General features: G+C 56.3%; 1 protein-coding gene across 1 annotated transcript in view; it reads right to left on the bottom strand.

Moving 5' to 3' along the window:
* The window catches only part of CACNA1E (calcium voltage-gated channel subunit alpha1 E), a 106,003-nt gene extending 84,988 nt beyond the window's left edge, over positions 1-21,015 (bottom strand). Inside the window, exons 1-5 of the mRNA XM_067300616.1 lie at positions 20,915-21,015; positions 20,277-20,416; positions 4,328-4,431; positions 2,194-2,346; positions 1,655-1,836 (exon numbers count right to left, since the gene is read on the bottom strand). Coding sequence (XP_067156717.1) covers positions 1,655-1,836; positions 2,194-2,346; positions 4,328-4,431; positions 20,277-20,416; positions 20,915-21,007 — 672 coding nt within the window. The 5' untranslated portion in view covers positions 21,008-21,015. The remainder of the gene's footprint in view (positions 1-1,654; positions 1,837-2,193; positions 2,347-4,327; positions 4,432-20,276; positions 20,417-20,914) is intronic.
* Positions 21,016-21,926: the final 911 nt, after the last annotated feature.

Here is a 21,926-nt window from a genome sequence, read left to right as displayed (position 1 = left end):
GGAACGGCGGACGCAGCACCCCTAATTGCTGCGGATGCCGAAGAAGAGCAGCCGGCAAAAAGCGGAGGAGGCGACACCGGGGAGCGGGGCGGCGCGCGGAGCCGGCTGCGGACGCGCCCCATCCCAGCGCTGAGCGAGCGATGGGTTTGGGGGCAGGAAGGCGCAGAGCTGGGCTGCGTGGGAGGGCCGAGCGCAGCCCAGCGCCACCTTAGCTCCTCTCAGGTGTTCGTGGGGAGGAAGGGCTAAGAGCTGACTGGGAGCCAGGGCCATGCAGCGCTTCCCATACCAGTGCTGGGCATTTACAGGCCACGATTCAGCAATAGGAACAGGCACCAGCTGCCCGGACACTTCAAAAGCAGGGGAAACATGCAGCAGGCAGATCTGCAGGGAAAATCACCTTTCATGGTATATTCAATTATGCCTGGGCAATACACACTGTAGTTAAGTCTCTAATCTCATTGATACACCAGAAGCGGCCAAGAAATGTTCTTTTTTGGTCTTAACTCCCAAGTGGTTCAATTCTGCCTAATTCCCCTGCCGAAGCAGCGAGCTCCAGACGCCGACCGTCTGCTTTAGGATGAGAAAGGACAAATTCTCACGGCGCGGTTAACCCATTGCCATGAACGCTCCCCTTTTTAGCCTGATCTAGGTTTCTGCGGTCCTTTCCCTCCCTGCACGCTAGGCTGTCTGTCCCCTCCAGAAGGACCCTGGGATCTACAGAGAGGAACTGGGCCCCAAGGCTGGAAGGGCAGCACCTTCGGTCTGGAGGCCTAGAGTTAAAATCAGCCTTTCTGCTCACAACAGACAAAGTAAATACCCAAGAATGTTTCCCCACCACAAACCATCCAATTTGCCTCCCGCAGAGCAATGCCACTCTGCAAGTCTCTGGGCATTATGGGAACCAGGGTATAAAAACATTCCCGGTGCAGTGACGCCGAAATTGATGCTGAAATTAGGCTGGGAACAGGACTGGTGTGGTTGTTTCTAGCCCATAAACTAAAACCTACTTATATGGCCAATCACCCACAAAGATATTGCACCGTGTGATAGCCTGTATCTTTTTCCTGGTTCCAGCTTGCTCCCGAAGTGGCTCCCAGCTCGGCCCGCGGGCTCTGGCATTAGAAACGTCATGCAACAGCTCCCTCGCGAGCAAACCACAGAGACACAGCATAGCTGCTCCCCCGCCTCATCAGTGCAGACCGGCATTTGCAGCGTGAACCCCAAAGGCCCCAGATCCCAGCAGGACACCAAAAAGCCTGTCCCTGCCCAGGCGCGGACACCGCGCGCCCCGCTCTGCCCGCAGAGGTGGTCGGGGCTGAGCTCCGAGGCTGGCACATGCCGCTGCCATCGCAGACCTGCAGCCAGGACAGTCGGTGACATGGGCACAGGCACGCGGGCACATCTGCTCTCTGCAACAGGTTGCAAAACCAGCCTAGAGAGGGGGCCAAGCCCTTTGCCCAGGGAACCCAAGGAGACGTGTAACACATGCCTCTGCGCTCCCCTGACATCTCCTGCCCAAATGGGAAGGACTGGCTCCATCTCCACCACTAAGGAAACTCAGGATTTCAAAGGTCTTCAGGACCTGGAAATACTGTCTCCAGCTCCCCACCCTGCTGTCCAGCTGCTCAGAGAGACCCGAAGCCGCGTTACTCACATTGTACAGGACTGTGGTCCACCCTTCCATGGTAATGCACTGGAAGACGGTCAACACAGCAAAGAGGATGTTGTCGAACTGCGTGATCCCGTCATTGGGACCGATCCACTCCCGGCACTCGTAACCTGGGGGGCAACCCTGCACCCCGCACGGATGAGGGGGGTCCAGCTCCTCTAGTTCACCTGCGAGCAGACAGCAGAGAGTCAAAGGACACAGAGGTAAGGGAGAAGCAGAGGACAGGAGAGGGGAAAAGCCCAAATGCAGACGGGCTTGAGACAGAGCAGGGGGCCTCCATGGGGACTAGCCCTGGCTGCACACCAATGCCCCCGTAAAGGAAGGGAAGAAATTGCTACATCCTTAACACAACTGAGTGATGCCCAGTGTGCACGAAGCAAAATGCAGGCTCTTCTCAGCCCTGGGCTTCCCAGGATCGCAGCTGCACTGGTGTTTGAATTGTCAGGGCAACGCACAGATACAGCTCACCCTGGCTGTTCTCCACCTGCGGGGTGCAGAGCAGGGAGCGGGGACCGTGTCCTCACCTGAATTGTTTGTGTAGCAGGCCCGGTGCAGCTTCCCACTGTAAAACTCCAGGCCGATGATGGCAAACATCAGAATAGCGAAAAAGAGCAGCAAGCCGATCTGGAGAAGAGGCACCATGGCCTTCATGATGGATTTCAGCACGATCTGTAGACCTGGAAGGGAAAAGAGACAGCACAGCTCAGCAAGGTGCTGCAGCCCCCCTGCTTGGGGCATGTCTATCCCACATGTGGCAAGAAAGACAGTAACCATGGAGGAAGAGGAAGGGCAGTCAGATAAATATGACAGGCCCAAGCACAGACTGGAGGATGTCTGTTTGGACAGCTGAGGACCATGGAGGAAAACGCTGTCTTGAGAGAAGCAGAAGGGCCAGGGTGCAGAGCCTGGCTCCAGGGAGGGCTGTTTTTGGGATCTGCCTCTGACTCACTGAGAGACACTAATCAAGTCCTCCCTCCTGTATTCTGCTTTCCCTCTGTGCTTTGCCTCTTTTGAATAAAAGCTCTTCAAGGCAGGAGCCATCATTTGCAATGCATTATACAGAACTCAGCACCATGGCACCCTGATTCCCACGGGATCGCCGAGGTGCTCCCATGGTGCGCTAACCACCACGTCCTCCCAGCCTGCTGCCTGACCACCTGGGACTGACCGTCTAGGTGGCACCTCCAAGGGACACAGAGAGAGCCATAATCCCTCTGCCGTCCCCCAGCAGCAGTAAGCAAAGGCACATGCTTAGCAAGGAGACCCACACCGACCCAGCAACCTGCTTCTTAGGGCAGGTTTTTTCTTCCAAAGAACCTTAACTCTGACTAATGCTTCTAACACAGAGCACTTTCCAACGGGAGGCACACCAAACTGGGCCTGATAAGCGCCTCCTGAGCAGCAACTGGTGAAAGGGGCCAGGCTGAGACAACTCTGGCTAGCAAGGAAAGGGACACCTTTCCCTCAGGATTTCTCTGTTGCTTGCTTTCAGGACTGTACTGTGCACTCTGAGCACTAGAAGCAAGGACTGCACAGCCCCACTGAAGAGCTGGCAGGTGGTCAGTGACTTGCTGCCACCAGCTGTCTGGAGAGGGAAGGTTTCATATGCCACAACCCAGCCCTAGTAGCCACTGAAATTAAGGGATGTTTTCCTCCTAGAGGAGCTTTTGCTGGGGCTGCCTTCCAGCTTTCCTGCTGGTCCTGCTTGCTGGGGACGAGCTGCTGTTGCCAGCAGCACAAAGCCACCAAGCTCTCAGCATCCCTTAGCTGCACCCTGCCCAGGACACTGGGTTAAACCCCTCACAGCACCCACGTGCAGGGGAATTTCCTAGGGTCTATAAGGCAGGTTTGCTTGCCTACTTCTGCAGTAGGTCACAATTAGTTTCCTAGAACCATTTAGGAGTCTTCTGGAATAAATCTCACAACATTTCCAGAACCTAATAAAGCTGGTGCTGCCCTTGATCTCTCCTACTTACAATTATGGCCCTCTCTGCAGGGCTGCAGCTTGGTACAGGGCTCCATGAAGATCGTGAGAAAGCTTTGAGCATCCAGCAGAGCATTTTTTACATGGCAACAGCAAGTGGCTGGACTCAGCGACCCGCATGACCCATGTTCCTCTCTCTCCTCCTTTCTGCCTCCAAGTTATGGATCCAGCATACTGCATGTTCAGTGCCCAAGGAGGGAAGGAAGGGAGGATCAGAGATACCAGCAGCCTAGTTTCTTTATTTATCCCCATTCCTGCAGATGAAATCTTGCAAAAACTAGATCTCCCCTGAATAAACTTCAGTCCCTAAAGGATCCACCCACTGCCTTCTGGCCAGGGAGCCGAACCAGTCTGCAGGTCCTGCCGATCTGCAGATCCCTACCTTGTTCTAGCAGAGAGCGCTAAGCCTCAAACTGGCTGGTAAGGAGGAAATGCCACCCAGGGACACCAAATGTTTCCACACTGTGTAGTTACCTCTTTTAGTTTACTGAAGGGACTGCTGGGAAGATCACGTGTAAGATCTGCCCTGATCCATTTGTGATCAGGGTTTACTCTCTCCCACTTCCCTGATTTTCATTCTCTGTCCAAGGTGGCACAAGGACTATTCTAAATCTGAAGGGTGTTGGAAAGAGATGCGAACACCCTGGGAGGAGGACCAAGAGCATCCAACTTACTGGGAATGCCTGAGACGAGCTTCAGAGGTCTGAGCACGCGCACGGCCCGCAGGGTCCGCAGGTCCACGTGTGTGTTGAAGTGCGTCCCAGCAGTGGCGAGGATGCTGCAGCCAGACACGGAGAAAGCAGAGTTACTGCATGCAGAGCCCTCGACCACCCCACAGCCCCGTGAGTGTGAGGCACCCCAGCTGGGTGCCTGGCAGCTGGAGCCAGTGAGTCTGCCCTCCCTGAGTCCACAGCCATCTTCTCCCAGCTGAATGTAGCAGCCCCAGGCGAGCAGACGTGAGAAAAGTCACACCGAGCGTGCCACTGCCAAGAGTCACATTCCCAAGCCAGGCTGGGGGAGCCACAAGGAAGAACGTGCCCTGCTTGGTGCAGAGCCTGGGATTCACCTGCCAGCAGGTGCAGAGAGGACAACTTTATGCTGACTTGATGCCTCCCAAAGCCCATAACCACCAAGAGCCGTTGAATGCAGACACAAAAGCTTAAAAGCCAAGCTGTTTGGCCAGCCAAAGTTACCAGTGAACACTCAGCCCTGTAGTCCCCCACCTATAACCCATGCGTCAGGTGTCAGGACGGACAGCTTGGGGGAGAGCCCCATGCCGCAGCACTAAACTTCAACCCATGCCACCTCAATGCGCTCTGGGACCTGAACACCATCGACATGTCATTCTTCACAAACGCGACTTGTCTTGTGGGATTGGTTTGACCTCCCTTCTGGACAGGAGCAACCTGGACCAGAGATGGCACTCCAGAGATGTGGGTCATCCCTCTGATAACCACTGGTGCTCCTAAAGCCCAAGGGAACCTGCTCCTTCAAGTTGCCAGCCTTACCGCCCAAGAGAACACCACCACAAAGGGTTCAACTACTGCAGGCAGAAACACAACACGCGGGGTGAGAGTTTGCAAGGAAATTATATTTCCCTCTGCCCCAGGCAGCAAACAGGGCACGTACTCCCAGCCTCACGCTGAGGTAGTCAGGGCAACCACATTTAAGTTGTTCAGGACAGGTAGCATGGGAGAAGGTCCAAATGGCCACAACCGTGCCTACAGATAAGATGAGATCCCAGGCATCTGTGCCTGAGGGGTGCCAAAGGGACATTAGCAGAAGTGTCCAACTGGCAGGCCACTGGCTCATGCAACGAGCCCTGTGATGACAACTCATAGCACCGCTCAGTGCCTATCTGCTGCTTTGTGACTTCTACAACACATGGAGCTTCTTTAGAGCCCCACCTCCGGGATTTTTGAGAATAAGCCAAGAATCTCATATGCATTAAAAAATATATAGTAATAAAAGTTTGATGACCTTGGAAGGCAACCAACAGGCAAAAGAAGGACTCCAGAGGTTTTCTTTTAAAACACAAAGATTTTTAAGCCAATCTCTGGAAAACAAATTGGGGGAGAGGGGAGCCAGTACACACTGAGTCCTGCAGAGGAGATACTAGAGGCCACAGCACACACAAGGGGGACACTGCCTCTGGATGTTGGGAGCAGCATGGCTCAGATGCTGGGCAGAGCTGCGGCAGCATGGCCGGGCAGTGCAGATCCTCCTCCTCCTCCGTGTGCTCAGCTTGCCTGGACTTTGCTTGCTCTTCCTCCAAAGCTCCTGGCTCCACCAAACGCCCCCCCTTCCTGCCACTCACCCCTCAGGAACTGCACCTGGCTGCCCAGCCAGGGGGGCCTTTCAGGGGGATGAACTGGAGGAGTGGGGCCACGTGCTCCCAAGCAGCCCTGAATCAACCTGCTGCAACCGCTCACCCCTTTCTGGCTGCAGCAAGCTCCCGAAAACAACTTAGGAGAGCTGGTGACAGCTCTGTCCCCAGGGTGCTGCACTGCCAGGAGGAAGGAGAGAAGCAGAAGGGTTGCAATGAGGGAAGAAAGCAAGGGAGCAGGAGGAGGAAGAGCAGACGGGGAGGAGAGCGGGACAGGGGGAGGCAGCAACCTCAGGGCTGTTTGCGGCAATCCAAAAACTGAAGGAAATTGGGTCATTGTTCCACTAATTCATCTAATTACAGACCAGAACAGCTCTCAGGCAGCTCTCAGGCGTGCTGAGCAATTAGCACTCTTTCTCTCCTCCTCTCCCCGAGGTACAGCAGGTAGGAACCTGCCCCTTCAGAAACACGAGTTCGGTTTCCTAGGATACCCCGACAGCAGAAACTATCTCCCATCAGCAAACCAGGTTGTTACAACTCATTTTCATATTCCCCCTCTTTCCGCCTCCCCCAGTTTACAGCGCTGTTTGTGAAAGGGGGCAGACAAAAAGCACCCAGCGCGGTGCAGCGGGATGTGGAGAGGACGGTACCCACCACCCTCCTGCCACTGCTGCGCTGCTGGGCAGCCCCAGTGGCACCGGAGCCGGGAGCGGGTCCGGAGCCAGCTGCGGTGCTCACTCTGCAAAGCTAAAGCTGGCTGAAGGGCCAAGGGCGGCGAGAGGTGTCCTAGGAGCGTTATTTAACTTTGGAAAAAAAAGCAAGGTGCGTCGTGTGGAAGGGGCTGCTCCCCCGCGCAGCTCTGCAGCCAGGGAGATCAGTGGGGGAGAGGACTCCTGCCTGCGCCGCGTCCCCCCCTCCAACGCATTCCCGCCGCCCCGGGGATGCCCCAGGCCACCGCTGCCCCCAGCACCGCCATACAGTCCCTGCTTTCCCGCTGTCACCTACGTCCAACGCTCTGCACAATCCCCGCGCGGGACCCAGGGCTTCACCTCTCCTCCCTTCTCAAAACACCCTGGAAAAGGCCGGGGCAGCATCCAGGGACCAGGCACACTCAAAGGGGCAAAGAAAGGATGAAGGCAGTCCGTAAAGGATAAGTGATAAAGTTGGGGAGTCCAGGGTGCAGCCACGAGTTTGAGGGAGGCCAGGAGCAAGGGGTGCGGTGGACAAAGACTTGACAATGGAAATGTGGAACGAGGGAGGAAAAAACAGGAGTGGAAAAGGGGGACAAGACCTGCCATGGAGCAAGGACAGGAACAGAGCAGGGCTCAGAAATGCAGGCGGTCAAGGGACTGCAAGGTGAGCAGAGAGGGGAGGGGACAGAGGGGCGGAGGGACATGCTCCAGGGCCAGCGAGATACCACGGCAATATCTCCTCCCTCCATCCCCAGCTTCTCCCACTTCTCAGCCCCCCACCAGGTCGCCTCATCCTGCCACCCCTGCAGGCTCTGGGCACTGCTGGGGCTACTCAGGGCCCTCTCGAGAGGATTTCTAATAGGACAATCCCCACAACACCTTGCAAACAAACAGAGAGGGGGTCAAGACAGCCGAGACCACCTGGCAGAGGGACACCACACAGCACCAGGGAGGTAGCAAACCCTCCTACAGCTTCTCATGAGAATTTCAACCTGTTTTTAACATGAACGACCACACTGGCAGAGGGACGCACAGAGATCTGGCTCTGGCAGCACCAGGGCCACCTAGGACATATCATCCTCCAGATCTTCCCATCATGCTGGGCGCCCTTCGCCAGTTTGAGAAGGACGGGATGTGGCAAAGGAAACCTCTTAGGCAAGGGCTGATACCACCCAAACTCCCTCCCATATGAGGCTGCTTATCCTGTGGCGTGAGCACACGGGGCACGCGGTCTTTCACCCTTTATGCCACTCTTCCTTCCCCCCCCTTCAGCAGGGTCCTTCTGCTGGCACTTCAGCCCATGAACAGCCTCAAACCACCACGCTGATTGGAGAGCAGAGAAGGACTTAATTAAGTCAGGAGCACCTAGGGGCTCAGGAGAGCTGCTTTGTTAAATTGGTTGTAAGATCAAAATCAATAAGTATGATAAAGCACGACCACTCGGCAGCACGTGGGAGAGAGAAGAGCACAGACACTTTCATCTCTTTCATGCCTTGTGCCAGCGAGAGCCATGATAACCCAGCGCTCCCCAAAACACTGGCATAGAGGACACCCTGCTCCCAGTCACGCCAGCGCCACGTGGGAGGCCCCCAGCCCCCGTTCAGCTTTCATTCCTCACATCCCCACCTTCTGGTGTCCAACCAGCTTCCCAAAGGGAAGCAGAAAACACACTTTGCACTTTCTGAGCCACCTTTAACTCAGACTGAGCGTTGCAAAGTGTCTCCAGGAGAACGACCGTCCTTGGTTGGATACCAGCTTGGGCGCTTCTCCCACAGGATCCATGATTCAACACCAGGATGGTGAAAAGCAAAGGCAGAAAGCTCCTGGAGGGAGATCGGGATCGACAGTTTGGTCCTCCGGGACCCGGGCCATGCAGGGGGAGCAGGTCGGAGGGGGAGCTATCACATCCATCCCAGCCTCCCTCGCGAGGGCCGGTCCAGCCGGCTTCTGCTGGCCCACGTGCAGAGCCACCAGGGCTGGTACCGGCCTCCAGACTGACGCACCCCGGTTGGACACGGCAGAGAGGAGCAGAGCCAAAGAGCAGAGTGCCTGGGCTACAGAGTCCTACGTTAACCCAGATTTGTTTGAAGGGCTTGCGAGCCTTCGCGCTGAGCCTCCAGGCAAGGTTCACGCAATTTCAGGGCAATGCTTCACGGCGCTCTAAATTAGCTGCTAAGAATGGGACTCCTCTGTGGCAAGGTGACATGCTCCCTGTCCTCGCTCGGGGACAGGGGACATCATGAGCTGCCTCAGAAGGGGGTGCGGACAGATCGCCAAAGCGGGAATGGTTGCACTGCAGACATTTCTCCCGACCATCAGAAGGATGACCAGCTGCTACGAGGAAGGTGACCGCACACCCTTTTATAGCCACAGTCTCCGTTTCCTAAGAGAAACGATGTGCTGGGCACAGCATGGCAGCACCGGGAAGGCAACAGCTCTGCCGAAGGAAGGTGCAAACTCGTCAACCCCAGAGCCCTGAAGGCCCAAGAGCCTCAGAGCAGGGGCTGAACTGCCCCAAACTAGTATAGACAAATTGAGGTGGCTGGGGAAAAAACAAGCAAGCTTTCAGGCACGCAAGCCTGGCTTCTGCCCGCTTTTTCCAGCCCCTTCGGTTGCTCTAATAAAAGATATCGCCTCTCCAGCCTTCGCTTGTACGCACAGACACCACCACCACAACACTACTGCTAATAATAAGTTGAATGCTCAAAACAAACCCTCCTGCTCTGGACTTCAGCATTTCACCCAACACCTATTAACTGCGTATTAACCCTATAATTGTGACTCTTTTGCACAGTGCGACCCATATTGCACAGTGCGACCCATTTCTGATCTTCTGAAAAGAAGCTAATTTGTTTAACGCTTCACTCTTTGTTTCCTGCAAGTCAAATTGCTCAGGGAAAGACCTGATTCTGAAATCACACGGGAAAGATCTTCTCTAGATTGTTTTCTAGCCCTTCTTTTTCCCTTAAAATTAAATGTTTGCCATGTGGGGGTGAGGCATTTTTAAAAGCTTAGTCAACTATAACAAATAAACCAAAGTGGAATTGGAAACAAGCATTAGAATCAGAAATGTGAAAAGCAGTTTGAGGCAATGGAGAAAGCACACCAGGACTAAACTCCATTTCAAACGTTAACTCCTTTGTGTCGGGATGCAAGTCTGCGGTTAGGTAAGAACATCTCCTCTTCACTAATCCTGTACTCACGTTTGCGAATATTTTTACACATTAAGGTTTCTTATTGCTCCTCGTGAAGCACTGGTTAGAGTTGGGATTCAGGGTCCGACAGCCCTTCCTTCTGACACCAGACAGCAACTCCTGTACCCGTAGAACAATTTAAATCCTATCGAACACTTACAATATCCACGTCTGATGTACTAATAATTATTCTCTATTTTTAGGCAAAGACCCAAACTAAAATTACATCTCACTATCCAAGTTATCTAAAAAAGCTGGCGGATTGGGCTATAAAAATCCCAATGATCTCATGCTTTTCATCATATGTACTGGAGGAAAAAAAAGAGTGAAGGCGTTTTTATAGGTCACACAGGCAAAGGGGTTAGTTCTACTTCTTGAGAGGAAAGGCGGAAGAGATTTCAGGTGGAGAGGAGCAGAGAGGATCTATTGGAAGAATGCAAATGAGAGAGGAGACAGGACGGGAAATGTATGCTAATCCACAAAGTATAATTGAATAGTGAGCAATCACCAGCAGACAAAAACATGCTTTGGAAAAATCTGATGCTTTGTGTTTGCAGCCAGGATGATTATTTTATTTTATTTATTTACAGCGAGTGGTGAGCTCCCACGGCACCTGCACGCTTTTGGGGCCGGATCCTGACTGTGCCGGGAGCGAGGCGAAGCCCTGGGGCTCTGCTCCAGCCGGCAGCCAGGAAAGCGCTCCCTTTCGCCTTCAGCTCGAGACCTGCACCTGTGGATTTCTCTCTCCAGTGTTCATGGGGGAAAGAAAAAACCATGTCTAAACTGGCCAGTGAACAACCCTCTGCTCGCAGGGCAGCATCGGTAGAGGGAAAGCAGGCCATAAGGAGCGATGTGCACCGAACAAACTAAGAGTGATCCCCCCGGCCCTGTCCCACGCAGAGCCGTTTTAGCAGCACAGAGCATCCTGAGCCCTTCCCTTCAGAGACCTTTGCTTTTCGGGGTGCGGAGACGCGCACGCCAGCAAGCTGTCCCAGCGAAAGGCAGCTCAGTGCTCTGGGAGGAGAGCAGATCGGCCGAGACAGACTAATCTCAGCTCTAAATCTGGGGCGGGGGGGGGGGGGGGACGCTGGCTGGATGACGAGCAAATTAATATTTATAATTAAGTGGAAAGGCCCCTCAAGGCCTGCACTGCCACCTGACTCTGCGAGGGAGACTACTTCATAATTAATAGACTGGTCAAACAACTCACAAAGTAAGTTACCTGATGAACGTACCCCATTCTTCCCCCTTTTCTGCTGGTGAATCACACCCCCCCTCTGCAGACACCTTCACGACCGGCAATATTTGCCTGGACAAACGCATCGCAGCCCGCTGGGCCTTCGCGCAGCTTTGCCCCGCGGGCATCCCGCCGGGCTCGCCGCCGGCACCCGCTGTCGCTCCGGCAGCCCTGCCCCAGCCCCGCAGCAGAGCTGCGCCCCCGGGCGCGCTGCAGACAAACACCCCGCTCACCCCGGGCTCACAAGCAACGCAGAAGCCGGTGAATAAACACGGTCGAAGCAAACACCCGCTCCGTGGGCAGAAAGACACGTGCAAGTTTTACCATTAAATGAGAGGGGACCGTGACAAGACCTGCAGGATGTCTCTACTTTTGGTTCAGCAGGCTCCAGCACGGACCAGAGCTCAGAGAATCGCAGGATACGGGAGGGACGGGGCATCCTGGGTCTCGGGTGCAAGCCCCACTCAAAGCATTCAGGGTCTCGGCCGCGCCGAGGATGCCCCAGGGCAGTGGGACGGTTCTGCTTTGAAGGAGAACGCTGGAGGACAGGGACACAAAGCAGGCCCGAGTCCTGCCCTCGGCACAGTTTAGAGCAACCTCAAAGCTGTCGTCATTTTTTCTTGTGCTTTCTAGGTTTCGGGGCCGTGACACAAGTGAATTGCAGTGCCCACATGCTACGCAGCGAGGTAACACCGAGCTTGGGGACCTGCCCTCAGACACCCTGCCAGCAGGGCTGAACCCCCCCAAGCCACAGCACATCCATCCTCCACCCTTGGGACACCCTGCCAGGCCCATCGGGTCCATTTCCTCCTATCCCACAGCAGCGCAAAGAACATGGATATTCTCATTTCCTTATGTGCTTTTCCCTTCTTTGCAGAAGAGTTGAACTAGAGTGGCACAAAAACGCCCTGGAATTGGAGCGGGGGGATTGGGTTTGCTACCTGCATCACGGAAGGGCTGCGCAGGAGGTGGGGGCTTTGCTCCAAGGGCCCTCAGGGCTCCCGGGCGCCCCACGAGCATCCCTAAGAGTCGAGTGTCTCCACACCGGGAGCTTTGGGATCCTCTTCCCAAAGTGCTGCAAATCTGCTGATCCCACCGTTCTCCATAGCTTCGAAAGTGCCGAACAGGGTACCGCCAGTTCCCTGCGAGGCTGCGAGCAAGCGCGTTAGCTCCCGACTCTCCTCCCGACCTGCCGTTTCACACCTCCGAGCAGGGCTTTTCACTTGCTGCTTCCTCTCCCGGCTGTTAGGAGGCAGCGAAACACCACGGCCGTCGAGGCTCTGGCTTGGTTTCTGCATGGTCGAAGGCCCCCACGGGCTCCACTCCCCCATGCCCGACCCTTGCTTTCAGAGGTAGGGAGCTGCAAAGAGCGGTTTGGGATACGCTGGCAGAGCGGCACGGACTCCCAGGGTCCTGTACACGGGCCGCACGGATGCAGGAGCACGCGAACGACAGACCCTGCCCTTGACCTTCGAGCTGGGAGAGCAGACGAGCCCCCAGAGCTCCCTCCATCCAGGGAAGGCCCCAGGTAACGGAGCTGCAAGCTCCGGCAGCGCCCCGCGAGCCAGCCGCCCCTCCGCGCCTCCCCCTCATCCTCCGCACGGCCGCCGGGCTCCCGCTGCCGTCGCACCCCTGCGACGCCGCTCGCCCAGCCCAAGGAGGGGTTTGGCAGGGGGGAGACGCTTTCGAAATTGCATTTGCGCAAAAGGGACCTTGTGGAAACGTAAAGTAATTGCCAGGGAGGCCGGAGGCAGCCCCATCACCGGCAGGCGCGGACGGCCGGAGGCACCGGCTCCCGCCGCGAGGATGCGGTTCAGAAGAGCCCCTTTCCCCCTCCCTCGAGCCGCCTTCGTGCCGCAGCCCCTCTCCAGAAGCGAGGGGGCATCAGGGCACGGAAACGGCTCGCGGGGACCCCGCGGCTTGGCCCTAGGCCTGCGCCCCTCGCTCAGGACCTTGCGCCCAGCAACGCGGACCGGGCCTTCCCCAGCGGGCTCCAGGCAAGCGGCCGCAGGATTCAGGGCGATTTTCGGGGAGAGGCTCTGGAGGAAGCATGGGGCGGAGGGGGGGCCCGCCAAGGAGCGGCGATGAGCCCGGCGCCGAGCGGCTGCGTGGGAGAGCCTGACTCACTCCTCGGCACGGCGGCATCTGGAAAGCGCCGAAAGAGGAGCTGGGAAGGACGGGGCGAAGCGCGTGAGCGGCACGCGGGCCGCATCCTGCGCCGGGCGCAGCGGCGGGTCTTCCCCTCGCCGCAGCGCGGCTCCCTCTGCGTGCGCCACTGAGCGTCCGTCCTGAAATATCAGGAACCCGAGGAGTCCAGCTCCCACTGGATTTAAAAATAAGAAGCTTTCTACAAAAGGGCGCTGCCGGCATCCACGTAGGAGTCGATCCCCACAGCGATGAGCACGACTCACGGCGCTGAGGACACGCAAGCATCCCGGGCATCAGGGACAGCCCGGCCGCGTTAACATGCTGCTCCATCCACCCAAACTAGACTGGGGGGCAGCACAGGCTAAAGGATTACACAGGCACCAGGGGCCGCCGAGCAAATGCACGGAAAAGAAACACAACGCTCCTTCGGACCGCATCAGCACTGCACCTCCCCGGGCCCTGCCCTTTGGACGAGGTGCCGATGTCGGGCACATCCTGTTGCCACGGCATATGGCACATGAATCATTCACAAAGCTCGGGAATTAATTATTCATCCAAACGAAAGACCAAACACTTTACTAATTGTCCTGGAAGGAAAGAGCCAGGAAGGGGGGAGGGAGATGGGGAAGACATCATGTCGGAAGACTGGCTCCGTTCATGAAAGAAAAAGGGAAGAAAGGAAGAGGGGAAAAAAATCACGTCTGGTGCGATCAAATTACTGTCTTCAGGCTCCAGGGTGTGTCTTTGCCGGACTACCTTGCAGGACAATCCTCCTCACCTTGCAACGACATGGGCTCTACCATAATGAACCTGTCGGGTGCTGCCATTTGCGTTCTGATTTAATGCTTGTTCTCCAGCCCTTTTAGCCACATCCTCAAACTTTCTTGCCAGGAGATGCCCTTGGCCACATCAAGCCATTCATAATTTGCTGCATAAATACTTGAGGTTCAAAATACCCTTCTCTGCCCCTCTGGTTCCTCCCTGCTCACCCTGGGCAGTGGACAAATATGTCCACTGCCACTGGCAGGTGTGATGGAGACCTACTGCTGGCCAGGATGGTTTGCCAGTCAGGGATGAGTGCAGCCCACGGTGGTGGGATCACACCAGGAAAACCCTGCTGTCCCTCCACTGGGTCCCACGTGCCCTGCCCCAAAGGGGCGCAGAGCACGTGGCCCAGGCTGACGTGCCAAGAAAAAGCCAGCACTTGGGGACATGGTGTCAGCCCAAGGAGGGATTGGCTCTGCATCAATTTGGATGAACAAGAGACCAGAGAGGCAGACTCCTAATGCTTGTTTAGCCATGGAGAAAAGGGTAGAAAAGCATGCCCCTGGACACACGTGTGCACACACGCACCCATAAGCACCGCACGCAGATAGCGGGTCTTGCACCTTTGACAGGAAGGGGAGCGACTCCCAGCGCTGCCTTCCCCACTCCCCTCGCCTGCCGGGCAGCTCCGCAAACACATGAAACTTTAATGGGCTCATTTCTCAGCAGCGCACAGGCTGAACACAGAGAGCAGGAGACAAGGCTCAGATACTTCCTTCCCACCCGAGACAAGCAAGAAAGCCAGGCTAGCCGGTCGCACAGTGCAGGAGGCTGGAGCTGTGCAGAGCACAGGTATAATCCCCAGAGGAATGCCTGAGCTGGTTTCACACATCTCCTAACCCCTGGATTGACCCATCTGTCCTCCTTGGCCTCATTTGCTAGATCTCTGACCATTGCTGTAACTGCTTTCAGGAAGGGCAACATCCTTAAATCTGGCCAGGGCGAACAGGGACTGCACCTTGCTTAGGTGTTCAGAGAGCTGCAGATTTCCCTGGAAGGAAGAGGCTGGGCCAGACCAGCTCAGCACTTTGCAGTTTGGAACAGTCCCCAGACAGTTGGAAAACACTGCTTTCAGTTAGGAAAATGCAGTTGTCAGCTCTGGGGAAAGAGCCTGTTCCCAGTCCCTGGTGCACGCATGCGCATATCTATACGCGCGCTCTCACACATGCATGGATCCTCGGGCACACAGCTGGCAGCAAGTCTCCCCCCACCCAGCACGGCACACACAAGCAAGCACCAGGTACCCAAACCATGAGGGGATGCAGAGTATGCATATCCCTGCACAGAGCTACTTTCAGCACAGCCCTAGAGCTCCCCTTCGATCTCTGGACCTCTGAGACCAAAAGACCTTCCAAGCCGTGCAGAACTTGGGTTGCGAGAGGTCCACTAAATACCACAGGCCAGAGACTCCTCTCCCCCCTCGCCCTGCCCTCTGCAATGAGGAAGCCTAGGGGAGCTGCAAAAAGGGCACCGCATGCTTTCCAGGGTGCTCTTCCCAAAGCTCATGCCCATTTCCAAGCAGCACCATCGACGGCAAGCAATGAACCGACTTGTCTTCCTCTTTCCCGTGCTCACGCTGTGGCTCTGCAGCAAGGGAAGAACCAGCCTCCTGGAAAGCGGTCGCTCCTGAGTCACCCCAGCCACGGCAGAAAGCCGGGGCACTGAGCAGGATTTCACCGGGACGGTGGAGGGAGAGGTCATACCAATGCTTGCTGCCTGCCTTTGCAGGGGGAGGACCTTGGTTTCCAGGCCAGCCGTCAGGGATCGGAAAAGCAGGGCTTTTCTCCTGCAGGCACAGGTTGGAGCCCATCCAATCGGCTCCAAGTTTGCTAACGGCAGGGCAGGCGCTCAAAGACAACCTGCGAGGCAGGAGGCTCTCGGCCGCAACGCATGGCCTCCCGCCAGGCACCACCGGCGATCATCCATCCCCTCGGCCCCCCTCCCCTTGACCACGTTCCACCCGCCAAAATACCTTAATGAAAACCACAGAGCCCAAGGGGTTCGCAAAAGGCTCTCAGGTGTAGCGGTTGTTATTAAAGCCTCTGAAAAGCCCTGACGCTAGCGCTTCTTTTTATTGACCCCAGTGTATTCAGCCTGGTTTTACACGGTCAGTAACTCGGCGCTGCTTCCCGCTGCTCCCGCGCTAGTGCCGCCAGCGAGGCAGTGGGTGCAGAGGATGGGGAGACCTCGGTGGCTTGCTCTCACCCAGCCCCACCTCCGCACGCTCTCCCAGGCAAATCTGTTCCCTGCATTTGACGGGGGTAAATGTCAAGAGATTGGGTCTGGCACGGCCATCTAAAAAGCAGAAGCTTTTCCTAACCTCTGCAATACAAATGGAAGAGCAGGAAGGCAAAACACATGCTGGAAAACACAGAGAAACCCACCGAGTAACAGCAGGCAAAAGAAAAAAACCCTTTTGTAACAGCACTGGCAGGAAGCAGCTAGCCTGGTCCTCGCACAACTTCACAAGGGTCTTTTGATTTTGGTCTTTTTTTTTTTTTTCCCATTTTTAAAAGGCCCCCCCCCCAATCTCTCATGTAACGTGTTATTGTATTACTGCTGTAATTGCTATTAAAAAAGCCAGCACAGCGCTATAATACTCAGGCATTCGAGTGTGTGCAGCACACACCCACCTGGATATTTTCAGAGGGAGTTTAACCCCTCTTTTTCTCCATTGCCTTCCGATACGGTGCAGGCCGAGGAGGGAGGTTTTGGGGCTGGCGTTCTCTCCAGGCCGGTGAAACAGGCCTGTCACGGTCAGAGCAGGAGGAGCCCGGCCACGGCGGCTTCGCGCGCTGGCAGCAGAGCGTACCCGAGCCCCAGGGGAAACACGCGTTTTCCCGCTCTCACGGTTCTTCCTCAGAACGAGCGAAGGTATTTTATTCACATTTTCCGAGAAAAATATTTTTAGCTGGGGGAGAATAGGCTGTTTTTTCAGGCAGCGACAATGATTTGGAAACCACAGGTTATAAACAGAGCTGGTTTACCTCTGTAACTATTAGTACCCAGCAGAAGCTTTAACGTTAGGGAGTTTTCAGTGGGCGTTGATTTCCACCAAGGTGAAAAATCTGGATTTATTGACATAAGAAGCAAACACCAATTGAATCAAAGTCTGTGTCATCCCTTCCCGCACAGGATCCCAGGCAAAGGCTCACATTGGCACCCCCCCCCCCCTTAGGGGAATTTATGCCGAGGAGACCGTGTCCAGGAAATCCTGCTGCTCACGGAAACCCCAAGTCGGCATCCAAGCCGCTGAGCACACATCGACCATCTCCACTACTCTAGAGCAGGTCCCTGATGCTCGCGACATCCTACCACAGCAAGCTCCTTGCAGCCACCAGCTCTAAGCCCTGATGAGATCCCAAAGACCATTAATTCTCCCAGGCTTAAAGGCTTCTGTCCAGACACATATATTAATCAAGAGCAAAGTTTTAGTCTGCAAATACAGTCGCAAGACCCAGACCTGTCAAGGGCCAGCCACACATACGTCACCCGCAGAGAGGACAGGCTTTGCCACCTGACTTATGCAACCAACCCAGCCTGAACTGCAAAGTGCAAATCTCTTCCACAGGCTGTTTGCAAGCGATTCGCCATCCAGCGATATTTGCTGAAGAAATTTGCCAATAATTTAGAGGCTTGAACGCATGCTAGAGTTTCCTAGTAGGGAGATGCAACCGTTACACTGAAGAACAGCTTTTTCACAAGCTCTCCACCACTGCATGGCAAAACCGAGCTGAATGTGGTGCCGAGCGCCACAAAGAGTCCATGACCTGGTCCAGCTGAGCCCCCAGTTACCTCATCGTTCTTAGCCCAGACCCCTAAAAGCAGCCTAGGACAAAAAAACCCACACAGGTTGTCTGCTCCATCCATCAAACAACAGAACTAGCCTGGAGAGCGTGGTCTCTCCTGCCAGCGGTGCCAGCCTGCCACGCTCCAGCGCATGACGGGTGGGAAGCCACCGGCTAGCCTGGTATGTCTTGGAAAGGCATTTGTCCTGCTGAAGCAAAAATCGGGACACAAGGAAGGAGACAGCAGCTAAACTGACCCCCAGAGGACACACGCCGCCACCTCCGCGCCCAGCCGCTGGGGGAGACCGGGGTGCCGCTCCGCGCGCCGGCTCGCGTGGCGCTAACAGCCCTTCACGGACACCCGATTCCCTGGCAGCGGGCCCAGCGCGCGGAGCAGCGCCGAGGAGCTGGCGAGGGAGTAACTGCCGAGCGCTGACTCGGCACCGGATCGGTACGGCCGGCTCGCCCGGACCCGCGGGGAGGGCAGGGAGAGGCCTGCGGCGAGTCTCCCCTTCCAGCCCCGTGCTTCCCCTTGGCCCAGGCCCCCAAGGATGCCTGCGCCGGGAGACGGCGGATGGCGTTTCTCCGCAGCCTGGCCCCTTGCAGGCTTCCCGCAGAGCCAGCCCAGAGCTGCTGTTAATGCCCCGGCCCCGGGGAGGGCCTTTGCCACCCACAGCGCGGTGCTGGGCCAACCGTGCCCCGAAGCGTCCCCGAAGCAGCCGCGCCATCGGACCAAGGTGACCCTCCTCAGCTGACAAGGCTGCTGCGAGGAGCAGCGTGTCTCACAGTGTCCCCAGAGACGTGACCCAGGGAAGACCTGCCCCCGGCCTGGTCCGCCCCCTTCCCCACAGCCACACCAGGACACCTTCACCCACCACGGAGGCTCTGCCGGGCTGCTCTCCTCGCTGCGCCAGGCCTCTGCCTCAAAACGCCTACCCCAAGAGCCCCAGCCCTTGCAGAAGCAGAAGAGCCAGCAGCCACCCTAGGCGAAGGCTGGACCTCCACTGCCAGTCCACCCGCAGACAGACGTCAGCCTGTTTGCTGCCCACTGAGAAGTGACACCCTGCAGCTGGCAGACCAAGACACCCCACCCGCACAGGCAAAGGTGGCCCCGCTCCCCAGCGGGGCCGTGAAGCCCACATCAGACCAAGGGAGCCACGCGTTCCTGGCCACGTTCTCTCAGCCATTCTCACAAGCAGAAGCCCTCCCCACCGCTAAAAAGAAATGACCCTCGCCACATCCTCGGCAGCACCAGGCTCAGCATCAACCTTCCTCTGCCAAACACCCAAACAGGCACCATCTCCCACCCGGTGCCACCACGCAGGGGAAGGATTCAAACCAGGAGACAGGACTGTGTGGCAAGCTGTAGTTCTGACTCAGGAGAGACCCGGCAGAGCTCGCCTGGCTCCCGCACCTCAGTTTCCCAGTCTGCCCTGAAGTTGGCTAGTCTTCATTAAGCAAAGCTCATGAAGTGCTCGGAGATTCACAGATGACAAGCACCATCTGTTTGCACACATCGAATCAGCTGCCCTGAACATGGTATTTCCATCAGCACACAAAAAGCAATGACTGTAATCTGGGTGCTCCTTCCCCAGGGCTCCTCAGTGGCTGTGGACACCCACCTGCCCTTCCACACAACAGCAAGGGGCTCTTGCCCATGGTGGGTCACCCTGGAGTACTTCTCCTCAAGCCAATTACCAGTGTTCACTAGCACAATCCAGCAAATTTACCCACTCATTTGTTTTTATGTCGGCAGCACACCTCATCACACCCTAGACAGGACTCAAATCTGGGTCACATCCCTGGCAGGAGACAGAGGCAACACCTGCAAAACTTTGTGTGCTGCCACCTCAAATATCGCTCTTGCGCGCTGGGATGCTGAGCAAGCATCACCTGGGAACACGTCCCCACCAAGACCTCATTTCCCAGTTCCTGGCACAAGGCTAGGAAAGCACCTGGGGAGGTGACAGGAGCAGAGCTTTTCCCCATCCCCTTGTGGTGTTCGGCCAATACGTGCCTCAGACTAACTTACTCACCAGGCCATGCTCTCTCATCTGCCTCCCTCTGTCTCCATCCCACTCATCTCCCCCCATCTCTGATGGGCGAGGGACACCAGGCCACCAGCTCAGGAAAGCTGGACGTGATGTCTTCAGACCAGTCCTCCTTGACTGATGCAGAAATGTGTCCCACTGCAGGCTGCCTGCTCTGCCGGCAGGGCAAGCAGCCAGGAGCAAAGCCAACCCACGACTCTCCAGTGTGGGGAACCATCCTCCCTCCCCTCACTGCGACACAGAAACAACACCGACAATCACAAAATGGGGCCTTGCCCCACGTCCTGGAGCTCGTGTCCTCACAGGGACGAGCCCTGTGCCCGACTGTCCAACGCCCCAGTGCCCTGCGCCACCAGACTCACCCGCTGAGGACCACGATGAAGTCCATGACGTTCCAGCCATTGCGCAGGTACGAGCCCTTGTGGAAAACGAATCCAAGAGCAACAATCTTAATCCCAGCTTCGAAGCAAAAAATCCCGATGAAGTACGGCTCTGTCTTCTCCTACCGAAAGGGAACCAGCAACACGGTGAGCAGGGGGAACGGGGCCAGGGCAAATACCACACCTGCCATTTTGCGTGGGGTGGCTTTGCCTCATGTCACACCCAACTTGTGTCCACCCCACCTCACACCAGCCCTGTCCTCCCCTTTCTGAGCTTTCCCCAGCCCTTTCTCAGCCAGCCTCAACCTTGGAAACAAAAAGGCAGGGCTTTATCCACACTCAGGATGTCCAGTCCCCTTCCCTGCCCCACTTTCACAGATGAGGAGTGACAGCAAGCCCCAGGCACCCCACAAGGCTGGAGGGGGAAAGTGCCAGAGCACGCCTCCTGCACCTCCTGCCCTACCCAAGCCTACCTGGGATCAACAGAAATCAGCCCGTTAGGAAGGGGTCACTCCCCTCAGCTAGTCCTGGGCTCACCCCCAAGCACCCTGACACTGGGACATGCCATGCAGCCCGCAGCCCCTCCAGGGGCAGAGAGGAGAAGACAGAAGGGTACTCACTAATCTCCGCGACATGGGCGTCTTGTCGTCCTCCGGAAGGTGTTGCTCGAGGGCCAGCACGATGCAGTTGGCAATGATGGTTGCCAGGATCATGTACTCAAAGGGAGTGGAGGGGAGTTAAGGAATAGACAAGAGGTGGAGCACATCTCCAATCCGCCAGCTGCCTCCCTTCCCCACCCCTTGTTTTGTCTGTTCGTTAGCCACAGCTGCTTCCCTGCACAAGGGCACGCACACAGCTCCCATCTCCTGGGCAGGGGTGGGAAGCAGACCCTCACACTGGTTGGAAACAAGAGAGATCCAAGAGCACCAAAACCATCAGGGCCTTCCTCTCCGGAAATCGGTTGAGCTTCATCACCTCCTTTCCAAGGTGAGGCCAGGGCTGGTTCCGGCCCACAGGAGGCCATGGGGAGGAGATATTTAATCCATTGCCCTGGCTGGACTTTGAATAGAGATCGCGGGCTTAGGACTGAGAGCCAGTGCTTGCAATGGGAGCCTGGAAGATGGATACAAGTACAAGGGTGGACGATGGGACTTTGACCAGGCTGAGCTTTGCCTGGAGAAGGCAAAGGTTTGGTGTTGCCAGCTTGCACAAAAACCCTTGCAATGCCAGGGAGGCTCCCCGGTGAGTTGTCAGCTGGCTAAACGCCAAGGCCAGCTAGCACTGGGCACCTGGAGAAAACCTCTGCTCTCCAAATGTCCTCAAAGACTCAGACATCCCTCATCACACTTCCAAGCCCAGTCCTACCAGCTGGGCACAATGCACCTCCTCCAGCCATCTCCTCAGCAATCAGGCCAGGCTAACATCAGACCCAGGGCAAATTTCCACTGACCGGCTGTCTGTGTAAAATCCTCTTAGGCTCCCCCTGGGCTGAGGGAAGAGTGACATTCCTTACCCTCTGCTGTGGTTGGCAGCGGCACTTTAGAAAGCACCAGGAAGGGGTAGAAAACCCCAGGGTGCCACGGGGGTGATGGATGTCACTGTGGTGAGCAGAGGGAAGGTCTCCTCTAAGAA

This window comes from Apteryx mantelli, chromosome 8, assembly GCF_036417845.1.
Source record: "Apteryx mantelli isolate bAptMan1 chromosome 8, bAptMan1.hap1, whole genome shotgun sequence".
Classification (NCBI taxonomy): domain Eukaryota; kingdom Metazoa; phylum Chordata; class Aves; order Apterygiformes; family Apterygidae; genus Apteryx; species Apteryx mantelli.
This window is presented reverse-complemented; position numbering and strand designations above follow the sequence as displayed.